Consider the following 21,894-nt stretch of genomic DNA (forward strand, 5'->3'; position numbering starts at 1 on the left):
CTGTGTTTTCAATGGGTTTGGGCAGTCCCTCCTTTGATACTAATAGCAACCTCTCTGTGGTTTCTCTAGAAACCACGTCTTTGTGCGTGTCTGTAGGCAAAAAAATTCATGACCTAAAGGCTAACTCTAGTGATGAATCTCTCTGATCTTAGCTAGGCTGAGATGATAGCCACACGTTTACCAATAGGTCCATTTATAAAACTTGATGGGATCTACCCAAACTTGGACTCCACTGACACGACCAGTAAGAGCCTCGGGTCTTGTCCACACCATCATGGAGGGAGGATTTAGAAGTAGGGGGGTTTCCCTACAGAAAAGGTAACCTTTCACAGATGTAGGCCAAGCTGCCTGACCTCTTCAGGAGACAGAGGAGAAGAGTCAGTTCACAGATGTTATCCAGGATGACCAGGGTTCCACTGCTGGCCCCTACTACCTGGCTTAGCTCATCCAGCCTGCAGGAAGGAGAGCAATGGGGATTAGCCAGAAATCTGCTTACATCCATTAATGCTGCATTGATGTAATTGCTTGATTCTCCATCCACAGAGATAAGGAAGGGGAGGCAGCGGTCAAGAGGCAGGACCTCCATGCTTCGGTTCTTGTCGTGATTTCTCGGCAGGAGCCCAATACTGCAGTCCTCAGGCCGGACACGGGGTGTCACAATATTGAGGGTCTGTGGGGGGACGATCATAGAAAATGTTGAGGAACTGCAGCCAGACTGAGCAAGGTGACCAGCTAACTGATATAACAAACGTAGGAAGCCCAACAGGATGGGATCCATCATGGGCTCTCCTCCCTTCTGTGGCTGTGCTCATACTAGCTCTTCCTTTTCCTTAAGGAAGTCTGCTGCCTCCTGCCTGGGGTTTTCTCCTCTCTTCCTTTTACTATCAAAGACCACCCCGATCAGGTTAATGTTTGCAAACCTCTTCCCCTCCCCCACCTTCCCATGCGCTGGAAATGAGGCAGAGTGTTTCCCTGTAATCTGCCTAGGTCCTGTACATATTCTATTAAAAAATTAATCATCTGTTAGCACCAACAGACCCTATGCTTCAACTACAAGCCCAATTATACAAAAAATACTGACTGATCTTGGTTTCCATCTAGGCAATTCCTTAGTTATAACACATGAAGGATTATGTTTGAAAACAGGAAGGTCACATAACTATAACAGATGGATTTGTCGGTGGTTCTTCCCTGCTCATGGATAAGAGCCTGGATCTTACTTAGCTAGCCCTCCTTGGGATATCTGTTGTTGCTTATTGGCTCCGGAACGCATCTTTTCCAGGATCTCAGACTTCGAGGTGAGTTCTCAGGAGAATTAGTTCTCATGAAATCTGATAACGTGATATTATTACATTTATAGCAAAGAGCAGCCCGTAATGCACGAGGAGTCTGCACCCTGGCTCCTTGTTGGGTAGGGAGACATATATGTGCTGACCCAAATACACATGGCTAAATTAATTTGTCCCATGGTTGGCGCACAAAACAACATCTGCTCTTACCTGAAATTCATCTTTTATTTGGCTGGAATTGGTCTGTGGGTCCAGTCTGCTGATGTTATAGTATATAGACCGGAACTCACACACGGGTATGGCTGTGTTGCCACAAAGGCAGGCCTCCAAGATGGCATCATGGACAAACACATACTGCTCCTGCCAAGCCCAAGGAAAGATAGGACATGTGAAGCAGCTCCTCATGACCTAACCCAATAAAACACAAGTGGAAAGGCACTCTTGCCATGTAGGTGAGATTGGCTTAAGTAAGCATATGGGCCAAAACGGAAAATGCACATCATAGTCCACGGTTACTGGGATATTGAATTAGAAGGGTTTTTAGAGATCATCTGCTAATCCAACTTCCTTATTTTATAGATGAAGAAACTGAGGCCCAGAGAACAGAAGCCACAACACAGACAACAATAAGCAGACCAGGATTTGAGCCCAGGTTATCTGACTTCAAGTCTCTTGCTCCATACACCACACTTCTCACACACAGTTTATCATCAGTGACATGAATGGTTTACACCATCTATCTTTTCATTGTGCTTTGGCTCAATTACGACTCAAAAGCCATTGAGATTGGAAACATGTATTGACAGAAAACATTTATAAAACTAATAACGATGGGTTTCTCTCCCTAATATGAGTAATGAACACAGGCGCTCTTAGCTCTTTGCCCAGATTTATCTCATGCAGCTGTGACCACCTGTCAAATGTTGGAGAGGGGAGCCTGGGTGACAGGGTGGACCAGATGGCTTCCAAGAGTCCTCCTAATTCTATGAATATATGAGGTTTGATGTGCACTTCTCACTCTCCAAAGCTATCCCTTTGTGATGTAAGGACCTTTCTTGTTGATAGAAACTTACTGAGCTCCCAAGAGAAATCAAGATGTACATATTAAATGGCTAATTTGCCATTTTTATGGCGTGTGACTGGGGAGGGAGCATGGTGAACCAGAAAGAGCGCTGGATTAGAAGTCAGGGGATTTGGGTTAAGATCCTGCCCATATGGGTCTATGTGGACCCAAGTTTCCTCATCTCTACAATGAGAGGGCAGGTCTACATGGCTTCTGAGGCCCCTTCTGGCTCTAGATCCAGGTTCCCACAATCTTAGGTGGCATACACTTGGGGGAAATGCTGGGAGGATGATACAGGGCTGAGATGGAACGCATGGGAAATTTGCATGCAATGTAGAAAAAAAAGAAAGGCTGCAGGTTAAGGAACTGTTGCATTCCAAGCACTGCTCAGGGAAAAGGGGTATTCTTATACAGTGTCCACAGTCCTGGCTCTGTAAGCAGAAATATTCCTAGAGCAGAGTAGGGAAACTGTCTCATGAGACAGCATGAGAAAGTGGAAAACATACTGGAACTAAGTCAGGAGATCTGGGCTCAAGTCTTTGCTCTGATGCTGACGGGCTGTGTGACCCTGGAGGTAGCTAGGTGGTGCACTAGATAGAGATCTGAGTCTGGAGTCAGAAAGATCCAAGTTCAAATCAAGCCTCGGACACTAGCAGTGTGACCCTGAGCAGGTCACCTAACTTTTGCCTTCCTCAGTTTCCTCAACTGTAAAATGGGAATAATAATAGCACCTGTCTTCCAAGGCTGCTCCCAGGGTTATCAAATGAGATAATACATGTAATGTGCTTATCACAGGGCCTAGCACACAGAGGTATTTCAGAAATGTTTCTTTCCTTCCTTTCCTAGGAAAGTAACTTAACTCTTGGAACAGAAGGGATCTCAGGGGCCATCTAGTCTGACCCTTACCTGAACAGGAATAACTTCTATAACATCCCTGACAAGTGATCATACAGCCTTTGCTTTAAGATCTCTAGAGCAAATGGAGCCCATCTTATCCTAAGGTAACTCATTACACTTTGGGGGCAGATCTAATGCAGTAGGTAGGGCACTGGGTTCAAATCTTACCTCAGGCAATTAACTAATTGAGTCACCCTGGGCCTCCCTTTCCTTCCTTGTCTATAAAATGGAGGGGTTGGCCTCAGTGGTCTCTGAGGTCTTTAATGGGTCTAAATCTGTGATCCTCATTTCTTGTTACCTTTTCCTGACACTGAGAACAAATGTATTTCTCGGCCACTTCCTTCTACCTTATTTCTGTCTCCTGGAGCTAAGAAGAACAAATGGAGCAGTGTAATAGACCCAGAGCTGAGGGCACCTCAGAGGCTGGCCATGTAGTCCACCCTTCACATTTCACAGATGTGTAAACTGAGGCCCATAGCAGCTTAGTGAATTTCAGTCCAGATCCAATATTCTTTCCAAACTACACGGCTGCCCCTTTATATTTCTTCCATAGAAAGCCCCTCAAATGCTTATTATAGACAGTTATATTATCTTTCCTCCCCAAGTCTGCTTTTCTCTAGGGTAAATATCACTAGTTTCTATCCTCCTATGGTATGGTCTCTAGTTCTCTCAATTCTGGTTACTCTCCTCTTGCTCATCTATGCCCTTTCTAAGATGCAATACCCAGAAGACAGCACAACATTCCAGAGGGACATGTGCTCTGACCTCAGTTTCTCCATTTTTAATATACAGATATGTTAATTCTTTGGTGTATGAAGTGATTTGTAAACCTTAAAGGACTATAGGAATGTGAGCCACAATTATTTTTCATAGGAACATTCCTTAGACTGCCTACCTCCTTTTGCTCAAATTCTGTATGTTCCCCACTTTCAGATTTGTTATTGGGTCGTTTTAATGAATCCACATACCCGGAGAAAGATCCATGTCAAGATGATTAGCCTCAGGTCTCGGGTAAGACATATTCTCACTTAATGCATTGGCTTTCTAGCCTCCTGTGAGTCTAGATTGGGTTACCCAACTACCTTAAAGAGTGATCACTATTCCCTCCTGGGGGGTGGTGGGGTGGTATTAGATATTAGGGTTACTGATCTGCAGGACTGACCCTATGCCATGGTGAACTTATAGAGGAGGGAGAGGGAGGATCCTCTGCCTTCTTTATTGTGGGAAGGCCTTCATGGGCACATAAGGAGAAAGAAACAAATGTTCCCTGACTTGGAGAATGATACTGACCTAAACAGACCTTTGACATAAGATCATCATTATACAATCCTGGATTCAGAGGTGCATGGTCATGTGAAACATGGCAATAGCTCTGGAGTCAGAGGACCTGGGTTCAAATCCAGTCTTTAGTGTTTTAATATATGACCCCGAGCACTAAAGTCAGTTAACCTTCTTCTACCTTGTTTTTCTCATATGTAAAATGAGGGGGTTGGACTAAAGGGTCTCTAAGATTCTTTCTGGCTCTAGGTCAATAAATTTCTGATCTTATGATAGTGATAGAAGCCCTCAGATTTTCTCTCTGTTGCCCCTTACATTGCCTCACTCCCCATCTGGTCCCAGGTATGATACTTAATTCTCTGCTTGTCTGCTCTTCCTAGTAGAGTTCTAGAGTGTTGTCTGGGTTCAGACAACTCTCTCTTTGTCCATCTAAATGCTGGCTATGTATGCTGGGGGAGAGGTCCAGGCAGGCAGGAAGGGGAAACATACAGAGATGACTTTAATACCAAACAATTAATTGATTAAGACTAAACTAATTCTAGGAACAGGATGAGAAACACATGAAGAAAAATTGGGAGCAAAGAGGGTTCCCAATGATTGGGGAATGAATGGCTGTATATGAAAAGCATATAATGTTACTGTGTCATGATAAGTAAGAATATAAAATATTCAAAGAAACTTGGGAAGGCTTGTATCTACTGAAGCTGAGTGACATTAAGTAGAGCTAGGAAAACAATCTGAATGATGATTGAAATACTGCAAAGAAAAACAACACTGAAGGACTTTTGATTAACATCAATGTGGCAACCAAGTCATGACTTTAGAGGACTGATGATAAACCAGGCCTCCCATCCCTCAGCAGCAAAGTGGTGAACTTCAGGTGAGGAATGAGGCCTTTGTTTGCAGCTGTGGCCACATGACGATTTGTTTTGTTTAACTGCACGTATTTGCTCAAAGAGATGCTTCTGCTGGGTGAGAAGGGAAAGGATGGTTACATCAGGAAGTAACAGGGATATTTTTAAAGATGCATAATAAAACTTTTCTAATGAAAGAACGGAAGCATCTGTAGGAACATGATAGATCCAAAAGCACACTAGAGTAGAAGACAGGAGACTTGGGTTCAAGCCTCAGCTCTGGCACTGAACTTGGCGGGGGCTGCTTAGCTCCACAGTTTCCATATGTATAGGTGGCCTCATTGTGCCAGGTGCTAGGGACATAAAGAAAAAAATTCTCTCTAAATCCTTTGGTCTTGTGACAAATGTAAACAGGAAAATGGTGCCATAGGTAGAGCACAGTCCTAGGCACACAAGACCATCTGGCAGGAGACACGGGTTTGCACTCTAGCTTGTTTAGAAATCACTGGTGGGTTTGGCTCCTGAAAGGCTGTGCTGACCTGGAGAAGGACAAATGTTGTCTCAATTCATCCAAAAAGGGAAGAAGGAAAATTAAAAACAAAAACCAAAACCTCAAGACCAGTGAACTTGACTTGTATTCCTGGTACAATTCTAGAACACATTATTAAGGAGATGATATATGAGCTTTCAGAAAGGGAAGCAGTGATCACTAAAAACCAGCATGGCTTCATCAAGAGCAGGTCATGCCAGACTAACCTCATTTCCTTTTTTGACAGGATAATTAGACTGGTAGATTGGGGGAAGCTGTAGACATAGCATACTTAGATTATAGCAAAGCATTCAGCAAAGTCTCTCCTCTGCTTGTTGACAAGTTGTGAAGATGTAGGCTAGAGGACACCACAGTTAGGCGGCCTGAAATCTGGCTGAATGAGAGGACCCAGAGAGAGGTCCTTAATGGCTCATATCTACTGGGTGGGAGGTCTCCAATGGATCTCTGAGGCCCCGGGGATCTTTGAACAGTGGCCCTGCTTTACTACTGTACCTGCCAATTGCTGGCCTACATGAAGGTGAGACCAGAGGCTGGTCAAATCTGCAGATGATTCAAAGTTTAGCTGTCCGTTTCCACAAAGATTTTGACAGGCTATGTTAACAGGCCAAATCAAACCAGGCTGTATTTAATAGGGGAAAATGCAAAGAGATCACAGATTACTGGGCTGGGGAGAGCAAGGACACTCCTTGGAGGTCTTTGAACACAGGTGGGATGACTGCTCGTTGGAGACATTGAGAGAATTCTTGTTCAGGTACCAATAGGTCTAGATGTCCTCTGAGATTCTCTCTATCTCACACAAGTTGTGATTTTTTTGATTCTTTGTATTAATTAGCTCCATGACCTTGGGCAAATCACTTTTACTCTTAAAACCTCAGTTTTCTCATTAGTGAAATAGGAATGACAATACTAGGTGGTACAGAGGATAGAGCCCTGGGCCTGGAGTCAGGAAGACTCATCTTCCTGAGTTCTAATTTGGCCTCAAGACACTTACTAGCTGTGTGACCCTGGGCAAGCCACTTAACCCTGTTTACCTCAGTTTCCTTATGTGTAAAATGAGCTAGAGAAGGAAATGGAAAACCACTCCAGTATCTTTGCCAAGAAAACCCCAAATGGGGTTGAAGAGAGTCAGACATGACTGAAAATAACTGAACAACAGCATGCTTCGAGTTTTTGGAAAGTACTTAATGACCATCAAACTCTATGTAAATGAGTGAGGATGACTGTGATAACAAAGGAGATGAAGATGAGGATGACATGCTGCTGAAGAGGAAGGGTCCAGACAAAGTCATGGTGGCAGCTTGCTGTCTCCAGACACCCCTTTTCCTGTGCTCAGGGAAGGCTGTATGTGTGTCTGACATCCATGTCTATCTCTAAGTATAGTTAGAAGGACAAGAAAAAGAAATAGATGGATGAAATGAGCAGATAGCAGTTTTCAATCATCCTAAACTAATTGATCTACTACTTAACCAATCTGATCCACCCTTGAGAACTCAGTTACTTATAATAGCTAAAAAATCCAGACTACATAGTGTTTGTGTAAACACAGTTTAGGTCTTAACCAGCCTCTCCGGCAACTTAATTTTTCTTTTCTTAAAGTAAAACCAAATCAATACTATCTTGAGTGGCTCAACCTAAAGGCAAGAATTCTATTCACTACCTATTAAAGCCCATACAAATATTGCAGACACTGACTTTTTCAGGCTAAATTCAGACTGAGGCAAGGCTGTGAGGGCCAGGAAAAGTAGTTACGTTATTTATTTAAAGTTCTGTGAAATCTGTAGAGATCTTTATTCCAGCTCTCCCACTCACTGACTGTATGACTTTGGGATGCTTAAAGGCAGTGTGATACAATGGTTAATGTGTTAGAGTTAGTGTCAGGATACCTGAGTTCAAATTATACTTCTGGCACTTGTGAGGTATATGATCTAGGAAAAATCATACCTTCATTTTCTCAGAGCGCTCACAAGCGCTCTCTCTCTCTCTCTCTGTCTCTCTCTTTCTCTCTCTGTCTCTGTCTCTCTCTCTCTCTCTCTCTCTCGAAGTGGTATCTAGATCTATGATTGCCATGAATTACTTTCATAGAATTCTATCCACTAATGCAGATAGGTAAGGCCTCTATAACTGTCTTATAGCATTGCCTAGGACTCTTGAAAGTTAAATTATTTTCCCAAGGTCAAACGGCTGAAATCTGTCAGAGGCCAGCAGAAAGTTAGATATGGCAGGGTGAAATATGGCTTTGCCCTTAGGTCCTGAAATTTAGAGAGCACAGATAGTATTTGTAGTCCAGTAGCCTAGAAACACTTGAGCTTTGCATCTAGTTAGCATGAATAATTATTGAGAATAGTAAGCACGTCTCAAAAGATAAGAAGAAACAATTCTCAAAAGAATTACAAACAAGATATGAAAGAATTCTTCAAATCATGGAGAATAAGAGAAATGCAAACAAATACAATCCTGAGATTTTACCTATCCCTCAGGAAATTGACAAAGATGATAAAAGATAATAGCCACTATTGGAAGAGGAGCAGGAAGAACAGCACACTAATGCGTTGTTGGTGGATCTGTGAATTGGTTCAGCTGTTCAGTAAGGCAGTTTGCAATTATGTGAAGTGAATGAGTCCATACCCTCTGACCCAGATATTCCACCATTAGACATATACCTCAAAGAGGTCAACGACAAAAAGGAAGGCCCCTTATGCTGTAAAAAATACTTATACCAGTACTTTTTGTAGTAGCAAAGAAGTGGAAACAAAGTAGATGCCCATCGAACGAGGAATGGATAGGAAATTATGGTATGTGAATGTTATAAAATTATAAGATGAACATGACGAATGCAGTGAGGCATGGAAGGATTTACGTGACCTGATCATACAAAGTGAAGCAAAAGAGAACCAAGGAAAGCAATATACAATAGCTGTGACAACATAAATGGCAACAACATAATAAATCAAAAGCGAGTGCTGTGAAATTACGATGACCAAGAGTGGTCCCAAAGAAGAGACATGAGAAGATGCCTCTGAACGTTTCTTTGCAAAGGTGTGGGATTGTGGATGTGGAGGACGGAATAGAACTTCAGACTTTTTCAACCTTTTTCTTCCTCTTTTTTTAAACTCCATCTTATAAGAGATAGCTCTGTGTGAGGAGGACGCAAAGGAGTCTACACTGGGAAATGCAAGTGATGTAAAAACAAAAATTATCAATACTTTTTTTATTTTAAAATTAAAACTATATAGGAAGTTCAAGTAGCTTTGTCCCCACAAAAGTTGAACTCCTGGTAAGGTTCTCCCTGGTGTGGCCTTGGATTGTATCCTCCCCCAAACCCCATCCCATTCCTGCTGCTCGCCTCTGACGGGAAAAGGGGTATATCTTTGGAGGAGGAGTTTGAACCAAAGTTCATGTTTTCCTAACTTCAAAGCCAGCCCTCCATCTCCTACACCATACTCCCTTTCTGTTCCTCAGATACAACATAGATTTATTCATACTTGAATTACTTAGCCTGCAGGAATTTTGCAAACCTTGAAGTATTACGGAAACATAAGTTAATAGGTGGTGGAGTAGGACTCTAAGGAGTGCAGTGGATAGAGCACCAGGACTGGACTCGGGAAGACATGAGTTCAGATCTGGTCTCACTAGTTGTGTGACCCTGGGTATGTCACTTAACTTTGTCTGCCTTAGTTCCTTACCTGTAAAAATTAGCTGGAGAAAGGAATGGCAAGCCAGTTGAGTATCTTTGTCCCAAATGGGGTTGTGAAGAGTTGGATATGACTGCAACAACTGAACGACAACAAAACAATGGAGTAGGACTGGACCTTTGGGGACATTGGTTTCAATCTTATCCCATCATTTTAAAGTTGAAGAAACTGAGCCCCAGAGAAGTGAAATGACTTCAAAGGTTATTTAACTGTTAAAAAGGAAGATGGAGATTCAAACTCAGGTTGTCTGATTTTATATCCAGTTCTCCTTTCACTATGCCAGACTTGTTATTCTCCTACTACCTATTCTGATCCATAATGAATTTTCTTAAAACTGGCTCAGAAGGATAGGATCCTGACGAGTCTCCAAGTGGATTGTAGCATAAGGAAATTTTTCTCCTCAATATGTTTCCTAATGGTTTGGGGTGGAACTGAGAACTCCTTCAGTTAGGGCCAGCATTGAATTTCATGTTTCAGGGCCCTAACCTGGGTGGCCCTGTCTAAGGCAGATTTTGAGAGACAAAGAAGGGTTGATGTGCTAACATTTATGGGAACAGCATTCTGATGAGTTGAGGTGCTCAGCCTGGTCCTGCCTGGGAATGGGTGGGAGAAGTCTAGAGTGAAGACAAAAGCAGTGATGGATGAGATGACCTCTCACATTGTACTTCCCTGGCAATACATATTGGAAAAGCTGGTGCATGTCCAAGGGCTGCAAGCATTCATACACCAACAGAGTCAAAGCAAGACCATCCAGTCTGAATTCTGCTCTCACAGTGCTTTATCTACTCTACAATGTAATTATGTGTCCCTGCCAAGACTTTTTAACTTTGCCATGAAAATTAGAGGTCAAGGGAGTGTGATGCTTTATCATCACCTTCTCACTGATCTGGAGAAGTCAACTTAGCTGACACTCTATCACTCATGGTACAAAAAGGCTCCAGAGAAAAAGCATTTTCTTATGCTGAGCTCATCTTGGGGACCCTTTTCCTATTTGGACTCCAGACCCCCTAAGTTTTCATCACATCTACTTCTACTGTACATCCCCTTGTTGGCATTAAATAGACTTGGTTTACTCTGATTGATAGCTCGGCATTGTCTCGACCACTGTAACTAATCAGTGATTCACCAGATGTTGCTGCTGGGAAGTTATTGAATACAATCTTCACGAAGAGCTACCGAGATCTTTGGATGAAGAGGCATAACATCATAAATTAGTAGTTCACACTTTTAACACCCCAGGATCAGAGAATCATAACTCTAGAGATGAAAGGACACTGGATCTCATCTAGTCCAACCTGCTGTTTTTACAGCTGAGGAAACTGAGTCCCAGAGGGGTCATGACTTGCCCAAGATCATGCAGGTAGTAAGTGGTAGAGCTGGGATTTAGGCCCAAGCCCTCTGTCTCTTAATTCAGTATGCTTTCTTCTGTACCACTTTGCCTTAAATTACTTTGGAAAAACTAATTTGTCAATGTGTATTAGATGGAACAGAGAAGGGAGACAAGATGGGCTAAGACATCACCTAGGAAAATATCGTAGCTGATAAGTTAAGAGGTAACAAGACCTGCACCATGAGAAGTAGCAGTGGGAACAGAGAAGAGGATATAGATGGGAGAGATATTGGGAAGGCAAATGAGATTTCTCCCAAAACTAAACTTCTCCTTAGAAATGAGTGAGGCACTCTGGGAAACTGTATTCCTTTCTGCTTTGCCAGCAGGGTAGTACTTTTCCACTATGTGCTATTGTTCGTAGGCGAAGCTTACCTTTGGTGGGGACCTTGTTTTGAGGTATCCCAGGGATGGATTGGTTATATTCTCTTGCCCTCTTGGTGAGAGGTGAGATGGGGTACACCTCGTGTGGTTCCATTGAGCTATGCTTATGGAACCCAACCCCAGGATTCCTTCAGTAAATTATAACAGCAAACATATAGCATTTCAAAGTCTGCAAAGCACTTGACATATATTCTCATGTGACTCTCACAACAAACCATTCTTATCCCCAAATTACAGATAAGGAAACTGAGGCACAGAGGGGTTAAGTGACAGGCCTAGGGCCATCAATACTGTATCTGAGGCAGGATTTGAATTCAGGCTTTCCTGATTCCAGGCCCTGGGCTCTAACTACTGTATCACCTAGTTGCTCCAATAGTTTAGTCAACATCATTAAGCTTCCCTAGATTGAGTGGGTTTCTACCCTTCTAGGCCATTTGGGCATCTCATTTACAGGAACAGAAACTGAGGCTCAGAAAGGTATATGGCTTGTATAAGGATACACTATGTATGAGTAACCTAGTTGGGACCAGATCCTGGGTCTCCTGACTCTCAATCCTGGCTACAACAGGCTGCCTGCTCCCAGTGAGTTCAGAAAGATTCTTCAATTTTTTGGAAGAAACAACATTTCTGAATGTTGATTTTACCCCATTCTGGGAATTTCTTGGCCAGAGACTAAGAATGAACTACACATCTAGATTTTTCACCTCCAGTAGGGACCACTTACCTCTGTTTGCACTAGATTGACCCTTTGGGATCGGAGCTCTCGCACACAATTGAATATGTCCACCACACCTTCATTTTCTGCCATGTCAAGCATGATATCAATGGCGATGAAACAACCTGTCCTCCCTGCTCCAGCGCTGGAAGAAAAGATGCATTTGGTATTACTAGACATTACAGAACACAAGCTCCTTGAGGGCAGGGTCATTTGAATCTTCATATCTCTAGTGCCTGGCATAGTGTCTGGTCTCATAGGCATTTAGTAAATGCTCATTGATGAATTAATTGCACACTGAGCCTTCTGGCTACAGTAGCACAATTGCAGAACTACTTGTGTGGTATTCAAGTAGGAGAAAAATGGAGAGAAAGATGGAAAGAGAGAAGAGAGAAAGAACAGTAGAGAAAGAGGGGAGAAAGAATGAGGGATGGATGTGGACAGAGAAGGATGGAATAAAAGCCTGTCATGTTTGATGAAAGAAGGGAATGTCATCTAGAGGAAGGGATTGCGTGGTAGCCAGACTTTGGCCCCCATCCCTTCCATTGTTTGTTAGTGGCCTTGAAAAAGTACACCTCATTTTCTATCAGGAAAATGCAAATGCTAAATGGTCAGAGAATCTTAGCCAAGATGCTTAGCCAGAAACGAGATAAGTTTAACCTAGTCTTTTTGACACTCAGTATACATGTCAAATGAGTGCTAAACACAAAATGTCAAGAGTCTAAATGAGACCCTACTGCCCACATTAGGGACTTCTCAGACCTAAGTGTGATTTTAAAGATCATTATGTTGATGAGTTAATTGTACTGAACCATGGATACAAGGAACCCATTTCCTACAAGTAAATGTGCTTATAAATATGAAAGACATCTGGACAACAGGGGAGAAGGTTAAGTATATTTTCATGTTAGCTAAATTTTGGTCCACATATCACTTGCTTCTCTTAGGAAAACAGCTGGTGTCTACAGTGAGAAAATGAAATAAACACAGAAAGGATGGGTAAAGAAAAGAGAAGAAATATAAGCTGGTCATAAAGCCAAGGAGTATAAAAATCCAGAAATACTGCCCAATGGGGACATTTCAATGATCTTGAATCAATAGAGTTTTGTCAAAAGCCAACATACAGAAAATATATTTTTCATTTGCTGTGAAACTTCATTGTTGGAAATGAGTGGGATTGGGTCTGTCTCTTCCGCAATATGGGAAGCCCACCCTCCCATGGGGGCTCACTGACTTGTAGCTTACCTACCAGGGAGGAAGAACCATCTGGTTCTTCCCATGAGTCTCCTCAAAACACTCTACAACTGTTTACTTAGACCTGAAAAATATGGTGTGGCGGCTGAGGTAACATCTTCAAAGCTATGTGAAGGGGAATGTTAGTATTACTATCCACATCTTTTAAAAAGGCAGAAGGAAAAATTCTATCTCAAACAAAGTCTTCGTTAATGACACATGTAGTTAATAGTCCCCATTACAGATGTACAGATTTTGAGAGATGCAAAAAAAACAAAAAACAAACAAGCAAACAAACCAGGCACCTGGAATTGGTTGAGTCAATAAGTACAAATAATAGAGGTGATTTATGTGACACTTCAAAATTTGCCAAGAGATTTTTCTTCACAACCCTGAGAGATGAAGAAATGAATGTTCAGAGAAGGTAAGGATTTTCCCAAGGTCACAAAATTAGGAAGTTCTGTGGCCAGAATTCAAACTCAGGTCTTCAGTCTCCAGGTCCAACACATATTGTACACACACTCTCTAGCATACTGGGACCAAGAAAGCTTGAATATCTAAGCACGTATTTGGAAGTAGTTGCATGTCTGCATCAAGTGTGCCTTTCCCATTAAAGTCAGCCAAATTGACCTATAAAAATCATTGGGAAATTCATTCTGGAGCTGGTGGTGTGATCTTGATTTGTCCTTTTCCTGTAGTATCTTTGCCAAGATAAATCAGGGAAGTTGTGCAAATTTGCCCATGGACACGCTTGTCTGCATCATCCTGGGAAAACTGTCATTTATTATTCTTTTATGAGTTTGATTACTTTCCATGAAACCCCTGGTGGGCTTAGTCTAGCGGGTGCTGGAAAATGTTTAACACCAGCTCTCTGAAAACCATGTATTCCTGACATACTTTTAAGTTTAATCTGCACTATCCACGTTTTCTCTACTACTTTCTTAAGTCTAGACAGTCAACAAAATGCTAACTCAAGCTCTGATTTATAGCATTTGCTAATTTTTGAAGTGTAAAAGCTTACACTGAAAGTTGAACAATCAGCTTCAGAGCTGGTATGAGCTGGCCCCAGCACATCCTTGATTTAGTACCTGAGATGTCACCATGGGAGGACAGAGAACCCTGAGTTCTAAGTGCCTCCATTTAGCTATGAGGAACAGGAAGCATCAGGTGATCCAGCCTAGGTTGTTTAAAGAACCAGCTGAGTATGAATCATGAACCCCTAGATTAGGGGCCTGAACATGTGTCCTTAAAATTCTCTCTGTCCCCTCTTCCAAGAAACTATACGCAGGGAAGGAAGTGCTATGTTAGGTATTATCCTAATTTATCTGATCTAGTTTTGTACAAAGAGAAGGTATAGTATAGAAGAAATAACTATAACTTTGGATTGGTCCAATAACTCTTCTCCTCTTCCCTTGACTGGTGTGGACATAACTTGGGAAATGCTGAGATATTTTAGTCTCTATAGGGGTAGTTCTCAGGTTTTCAGATTGTAACCAGATCATTTTGAAGCACAATCAACATCATCTATTAAGTACCTACCTATGTGCCAGGCAAATAATAAATTATGGGGATACAAAGAAAGGCAAAAGACAATCTGGACTCTCAAGGAGTTCCAGATATAAGAGGGGAGATGATATGCAAACAAGTGTGCACAAATAAGAAATATACAGGATCAATTGGGGAAAGTCTTAGAGAGAAAGCACTAAGATTAAGGAAGACTTGGAAAAGCTTCTTGCAGAAGGCAGAACTTTATCTGAGACTTGCAGTGAGCCAGGAAACAGAAACAAGGAGGGACAGAGGCATGAGGGACAACCAGTGAGAATGATGGGAGATGGAATCTCCATGTGAGGAACAGCTAGAAGGCTGATGTCACTAGATTGCAGAACACAGGGCGGGGGGAAGTAAGGAGCAAGATAAGTAAATTATAACTGAGGAGTTTACGCTTTAGGGTTACATTTTGATCTTCTAGTGACCAAATGGCCCAACATATATCAAGCTAAGAAGATGCCAAGAAAACATCACTTATAACTCCCAAAATTGGCTTAAGGTAGGGGTTCTTAGCCTTTGTGGGAGTCATGAATGCCTTTGACAGTCTGGTGAAATTTATGGACTTCTCAGAATAAATTTTTGGGGGGCTATTGGGGTTAAGTGACTTGCCCAGAGTCACACAGCTAGTAAATGTCTGAGACCAGATTTGAACTCAGGTCCTCCTGACTCCAGGACCAGTGCTCTATTCACTGTGCCACCTAGCTGCCCCCTCAATAAAATTTTTGAATGTATAAAATGAAATATAAAGGATTACAAAAGAAACCCAAGGCTAGTGAAATAAAGATGCATTTTTTTTCCCCTTTCAAATTCACAGACTCTGTGAAATCTTTCAGTGGACCCTCAGGGGTCTGTGGAACCCATACTGCCAATCTCTTTCTTAAGGGAAGGCTTGCTATGTCTTTTCTATGTGATCTCCCTGAAAGGAGAACAGAAGAAAAGCAGGTATACTATAGCATCATAGTACTTGAGAGTTGGAAGGGACCTGGACTCCATAGTCTAACCCCAGTACAGAAGAGCTTGTGGAAAGTTAGTGCTGGAGGGATATTATTATATGTAGATCATCTAGTCCAATCTCCTCATTTAAAGAGAGGAAATTCAAACCTAGAAAGAGGAGGTGACTTGCTCAAGGTCGCAGAGCTAGGTAGTGGCAGGGCTGGTACTTCTGACACCCAGTTTAGTCAATATTCTCTGAAGAGAGAAGGAAAGTAAAGGGAAGGAAACAAGCATTTATTAAGAGCTTCTTGTATGCCAGGTGCTGTGCTAAGCACTTTACTGACATCATCTCATTAGATCATCACAACAACCCTGGGAGGTAGGTACTATTATCCCCATTTTACAGATGAGGAAACGGAGGCAGGCAGATGTTAACAGTGCTAGAAAATGTCTGAGGCCAGATTTGATCTTGGGTCTTCCTGACTCCAGGCCCAGAGCTCTATCTACCATGCTAGCTAGCTGCTTCTTAATCAGTGGAAAGGGGGACAAGGAAGACAGGCGAGAAGCCAGTCAGCTGCCTTAGTACATACCTGCAGTGGACCACTATGGGCCCTGCCTCAGGAGGGTTGAGGAATTTCACCTGCCGGACAAAGCCCAGTAGACCTGTGGCATAGCACGGAACCCCATGGTCAGGCCAGCTGGTGAAATGGAACAGCCGGATTTCACGGATCTCATGGTAGCCTTTCTGAGGAGAAAACACAACCTGCGTCTTCTTTCATTCACCACAAGACACATCATTGCTCCCTCCCTTCCCCCTTCTAGCTGCTCCTGCTAAGAGACTGTGATGGAAAATCCATTGGTCAGGTCAGAGCTGACTCTAAAAAATGACAATAATAACAATAAAATTAATAACAATGATGATAAAACAATGGACATTTATATAGCACTATGTGTCAGGCACTGTGCTAAGCACTTTATAATTATTTCATTTAAGCCTCACAACAACCCTGGGAGGTAGGTGCTAACAGTACTCCCATTTGACAGATGAGGAAACTGAGGCAGACAGAAGTGACTTGCCCAGGGTCACACAGTTAGTAAGTATATGAAGCCAGATTTGAACTCAGGTCTTCCTGACTCCAGGCCTGGCACTCTATTCACTGCACCACCTAGCTGTCTCACTTCATGTTTTCTTAGGGAGTATCTTCCCGGGATGAACTAACCACTACTTCAGAAGCTGTAATACTAATTGTTATTATAGTTGTCCACATTTATGTAGAACTTTAGAGTTTACAAAATGCTTCCTTTACTACAGCCTTACTAAATGGCCAGATTTATATACAGCCAGTACTATCTCTAATTTATAAAGGATGAAACTGAGGCAGAATGAAAGTTTAAGTGACTTGTCCAAGAACATAAAAGCAGTTAATATAACAGAACATAAAAGGCAGGATTCAAGCTCAGATCACTTGATTCCAAATTCTGGCATTCTCTAATTCATCCATTCATCCTTCCATCCTATAAGCATATAGGTGCCTATTTTTGCCATGTATATTCTAGGAGTTAATCTTCTATTGGGGAAAAACATGTATAAATATTAATAAACATTAAAAACATGCAAGTAAACACAAAACAATTAAAGAGGAACAACACACACATACACACACACACACACACATATATATATATATATATATATACATGCACATATATGTATGTTTTTGGACATAGTTAACGCAGGAATTAGTTTTGCTTGATTATACATATTTGTAATGGGTTTTGTTTTTCTTGCTTTTTACAGTGGGGGAGGGGAAAGTGAGAGGAAAAGTATTAGAGCTAAAAATAAAATGAAATTGAAAAAAGAAAAATAAAATATATGTCAAAATCATTAGAACAACAACAAAAAGAAAAATGACAAGATTCAAAACATCTAATGATTTTTCTGAGACCTGCAAATAATAAAGCACTAGCAAGGAAGGACTTTAAAATCCTCAGCCATCTGCCTGAGTCTGCAACCACCCTCAGAATGGGAATTTTCAGCCCCAGATCAACTCCCAGAATCCCAGAAACCTCAAGTTTGGAAAGGACCTTAAAAGACATCGATTCCAATCTCTACCTAGAGTGAGAATCTACTCTTTGGTATCTTTGACATGCGGTTGTCTGACTTTCCCTTAAAGACCTTCCGTGATGGAGAACTCGCTGCTCCCAAGGCAGCCCATTCTGCTGCTGGACAGCTTTAATGGTTATAAAGATTTTCCTTCCATTGAGTCAAAATCTTCCTTTCTGCAGCTTCTACCCAATGCTCTCTGGGCCCACACATAGAAAGGCTAACTTTTTTCTTCTATGTGACGGGCCTTTTGTTTACAGCAATCAGGTTCTCCCCAATTCTACTCTTTTGTAGGCTAAGCATTTCCATTTTCTTTAACTGCTCCTGCTTTGACATGGTTTCCAGTCCTTTCCCTCCCTATCACCCTTATCTGGATGCATATTAGCTTGTCAATGCTCTTCCCACAGTGTGGTGCCCAGGAGTGAATATTGGGCCTGATGAGGGCAGAGAATAGCTGGTCTGTCATTCCCCTTGTGTTAGCCCACCGCTTCTTAAGCGTGTGTGTGTGCGCGTGCCATGGACTGACCCCATTGGCAGTTTTGCAAAACCTATGGACCCCCTCTCTGAAAAATGTTTTTAAGTGCACAAATAAAACATACAGGATCATAAAAGAAAATAATTATAATGAAATATAAATTTTCAAATTATTGAAGAAAAAAAAACCAAGTTCACGAATCCCAGGTTAACAACCTCTGCTTTAGGGTCCTCACAGACTTCATGCAGCCCAAGTTAACATTGTTGTTCAGTTGTTGCAGACACTTTATGACCCCATTTAGGGTTTCTTTGCAGAGATACTGCAGTCATTTGCCATTTCCTTCTCCAGCTCATTTTACAGATGAGGAAACTGGGGCAAACAGGGTTAAGTGACTTGCTCAGGGTCACACAGCTAGGAAGTGTCTGAGGCCAGATTTGAACTCAGGTCTTCCTGACTTCAGGCCCAGGGCTCTATTTACTATACCAACTAGCTGCCCCCACTAAGGTAATAATTTTTTGCTATCATGTCATGCGTGACTGATGTTGACCTTGCAGTCTCTTCAGCAGTTGGTGGTTAGTACTCCCAGACAACTTGCTATTCAGTGATCCTGCCATGTGTCCTCACACTTCACTCCATCACCCTCTCCCGCATCTCCTCCCAGGGAAAGCAGTTTACGCACAACAGCTCTAGGCAATGACTTTCAGGAATCATTCCCCTGCCTGCAGCTCCCTATTGGAGCTAATACACTCAGCTTTGGTTTGTTTGTTTTTTGTTTTTTGTTTTTTTGGCTAGGCAATGGGGTTAAGTGACTTGCCCAGGGTCACACAGCTAGTAAGTGTTATGTGTCTGAGGCCGCATTTGAACTCAGATCATCCTGAATCCAGGGCTGGTGCTCCATCTAGCTGCCCCCTCCACTCAGCTTTGGAACTTTGCACTCTGGTGCTGAGCTGTTCTGACTGGTGAGTAAGTAAGTGAAAACTTAAGCTCAGTATAGCTAGCCAGGCATAGACCATGCTTTCCATCTATCCACACCAGACATCTTGCCATCTGCTCTCCTATAGGAGAATTCTCCCAATTCTATTTCTTACTCTGAGAACAGTAATCAAATTACTACTACTATTATTTCTGGATAACATATAAGGACACCTACCCTATTGTTCCACTCACCATTTCTCTGATTCTCAGAAATAAAAACTCCCTCCTGGAAACTACAAGGATATGCATTATTTCCTCCATTGGAATGTTAGCTACTGGAGGGCAGGGGTTGCCTTGCTTGTGTGTTCCCACCCACTAGCACAGTGCTCGCTCAGCACATAAGAAGCACTTAAGAAATGTTTTTTTCATTCATTCTTTCATCCATCTTTCCATTCCCTCCTCTTTGATCCTGCCCCTGTCTTTCTCTCTATCTGAAATGCTCTCCTTTCTTAGGAGAGAGACCACCTGTCCCCCAATCACCATTGTCTTCTTCACAGTTCATAATGGCCCTTTCCCTTAACTCAGGCAAGATAAATTTCCAAGTCCAAATGCCGAAGTCAGTCGGTATAGATGAAGTTCAGTGCAAAGATAAAATGAAGTTACATGGAACTATGTCAACACAACTACACATATACAAACAGTGAAATATACACATATTTAGCAAACTGGTCTTCCTCAGATGCATATAGAGGAGTAAAAAGAAATAGATGGGGAGGTGGGAAAAAGTAGCTTGTTTCCATAGCTAAAAATCACACATTTCTCCCTGTTCCTATCTTATGTAATTTGGCAAGTTCCCTCATTTCCCAAATGAAGCTTCATGATTAACATCCAAAGGATATAAGCTTACCTTTTGAACAGTAAATGTGCGTATGACATACTCAGCCAGTGGCTCTGTTTCAATTAATGTGACTTTAATATCTCCATAAACTTCTGTGTCATCTGGCCAATACCTAACACACTTCACCTGCAGCAAAAGGAGAGAGAATAGAAAGTAGGAAGGTAGAACTCAGCTTGTGGAAATGAGAACCAACCTCACCATGAGCTTTCATTTTTGATAAACACAAGTGGGACTTAATAGGGATTTCAAGCTAAATGTACCTAGCTGACCCAGGTCAGTGGGTGGCTGCCATGCTATGCATGTCAGAAATGGTGTAACATAGATTCAAAGACAAGAAAGGCTGAAAAAGGAGGCAGAGAATGAAGGGCAACACACAGACAGCCTGAGGGCTTCATGAGCACCCAGGTCAGAGTAAAAGAGCCAGAAGAAGGCCTTCAACACGTTGGGAGGATAATGAGATAATGGATCCATTCAAATACAGGAGGATGTCAATGTCAGTGCCTTAGTTGAGCTGCCACCATGCTGGGCGTGGCTAAGTTAACTCTACTGCCTAGAGGCAATGGAGCAGTGTGAAACTTCAGTCAGTTTAAACAAGGTAAGTGCTATCATAGCAGTGCTAAAAAAATTAAGAGTGGAAAGTGGAGGTAAATGGTTATGAGGATAGGAAGGTAAAATGATGGGGTGAAGACGGCAAAGGCCTGGAGGGATGAGCTAGAGGCAGACATCAGGGTCTGGGAGGAGAAAGAATCTCAGACCCCAAAAGGTGGGGTTTTGGGCCCCAGTGGTATGGGGAGAGTGCTTCACTTCTTATGTAGGTATATTTTCTATAGGACCCACTTTTTGTAACATCCTTCTAAGAGCAGCTAACTTTTCATGAAGAAGACGGAGACCAAGAATGGAGTTTTATTTTGCCTCAGCTTTTTGTGGCTACTGGAGAAATCATTATCTGAACAGTTTACCCTTCCCACTTCCACGAGATTTGTCACCATCACGACACTGGCTGAATTCTCCTGCCAAATCATCCTCCAAAAGTCCTTGACAGTTTCCTGCATTGGACCTACCAAGGAAGAAAAGAAAAAACATTAATGCTTCAGAACCTCCAGGTACAAGGCAGCAGTTGGACCCTTGTTCACAGTGCCTTAAGGGAGGACAGAAGACCAAGGAAGAGCCTGGCAAACAAAGACAATAATGGAGCTCAGGGTCTGTTTGCCCAAGTAGGAGGGTTGACGCCTGACTGGGCTTGGCTGAAAAGTTGCAAGGACAGTCTGAGAAAGTCACTGAAGATTCAATTCTCATTTTGTATATCCATTATAGGAGAGGTTGAGGCATCCAGTTCCAAAGTTACAGTTGGAGTTATCCCTATAGTACAGCAAATTGTCTTTTTATTCATTCAGTGAACATCTGTCAATATGTACCAAACACTGTCCTAGGCACTGGAGTTACAAAGACACATCAAAAATAGTCCCAGCCTTCAAGAAGCTTACATTCTGAGGTGTGGGGGTCAAGGTGGGGCAGGAAAACGGCCTTTACACAGACCATAAAGTCATCTATTTTGAGCTGGAAGGAATCTTCTAGACCATTTAATCCAATCTCCTTATCTTCCAGATGAGGAAAATAAGGTACAGAGAGGTCAAGAGATTTGTCCGAGGTCACAGAGTTAGTAAGTGTCTGAGATAAGA

The 21,894-nt window shown here is 42.2% G+C and overlaps 1 protein-coding gene across 9 annotated transcripts in view; it reads right to left on the bottom strand.

The window, feature by feature from the left end:
- The window catches only part of PTPRT (protein tyrosine phosphatase receptor type T), a 1,323,147-nt gene that overhangs the window by 39,208 nt on the left and 1,262,045 nt on the right, over window positions 1-21,894 (bottom strand). For all 9 annotated transcript variants that reach the window (XM_020998700.2, XM_020998699.2, XM_020998698.2 and 6 more), the window contains 6 exons: window positions 21,175-21,272; window positions 20,225-20,341; window positions 16,414-16,568; window positions 12,119-12,254; window positions 1,500-1,649; window positions 497-670 (listed from right to left, as the gene is read on the bottom strand). In XM_020998700.2, coding sequence (XP_020854359.1) covers window positions 497-670; window positions 1,500-1,649; window positions 12,119-12,254; window positions 16,414-16,568; window positions 20,225-20,341; window positions 21,175-21,272 — 830 coding nt within the window. The remainder of the gene's footprint in view (window positions 1-496; window positions 671-1,499; window positions 1,650-12,118; window positions 12,255-16,413; window positions 16,569-20,224; window positions 20,342-21,174; window positions 21,273-21,894) is intronic.

This window comes from Phascolarctos cinereus, unplaced genomic scaffold, assembly GCF_003287225.1.
Source record: "Phascolarctos cinereus isolate Bilbo 61053 unplaced genomic scaffold, phaCin_HiC Scaffold_2;HRSCAF=192, whole genome shotgun sequence".
Classification (NCBI taxonomy): Eukaryota; Metazoa; Chordata; class Mammalia; order Diprotodontia; family Phascolarctidae; genus Phascolarctos; species Phascolarctos cinereus.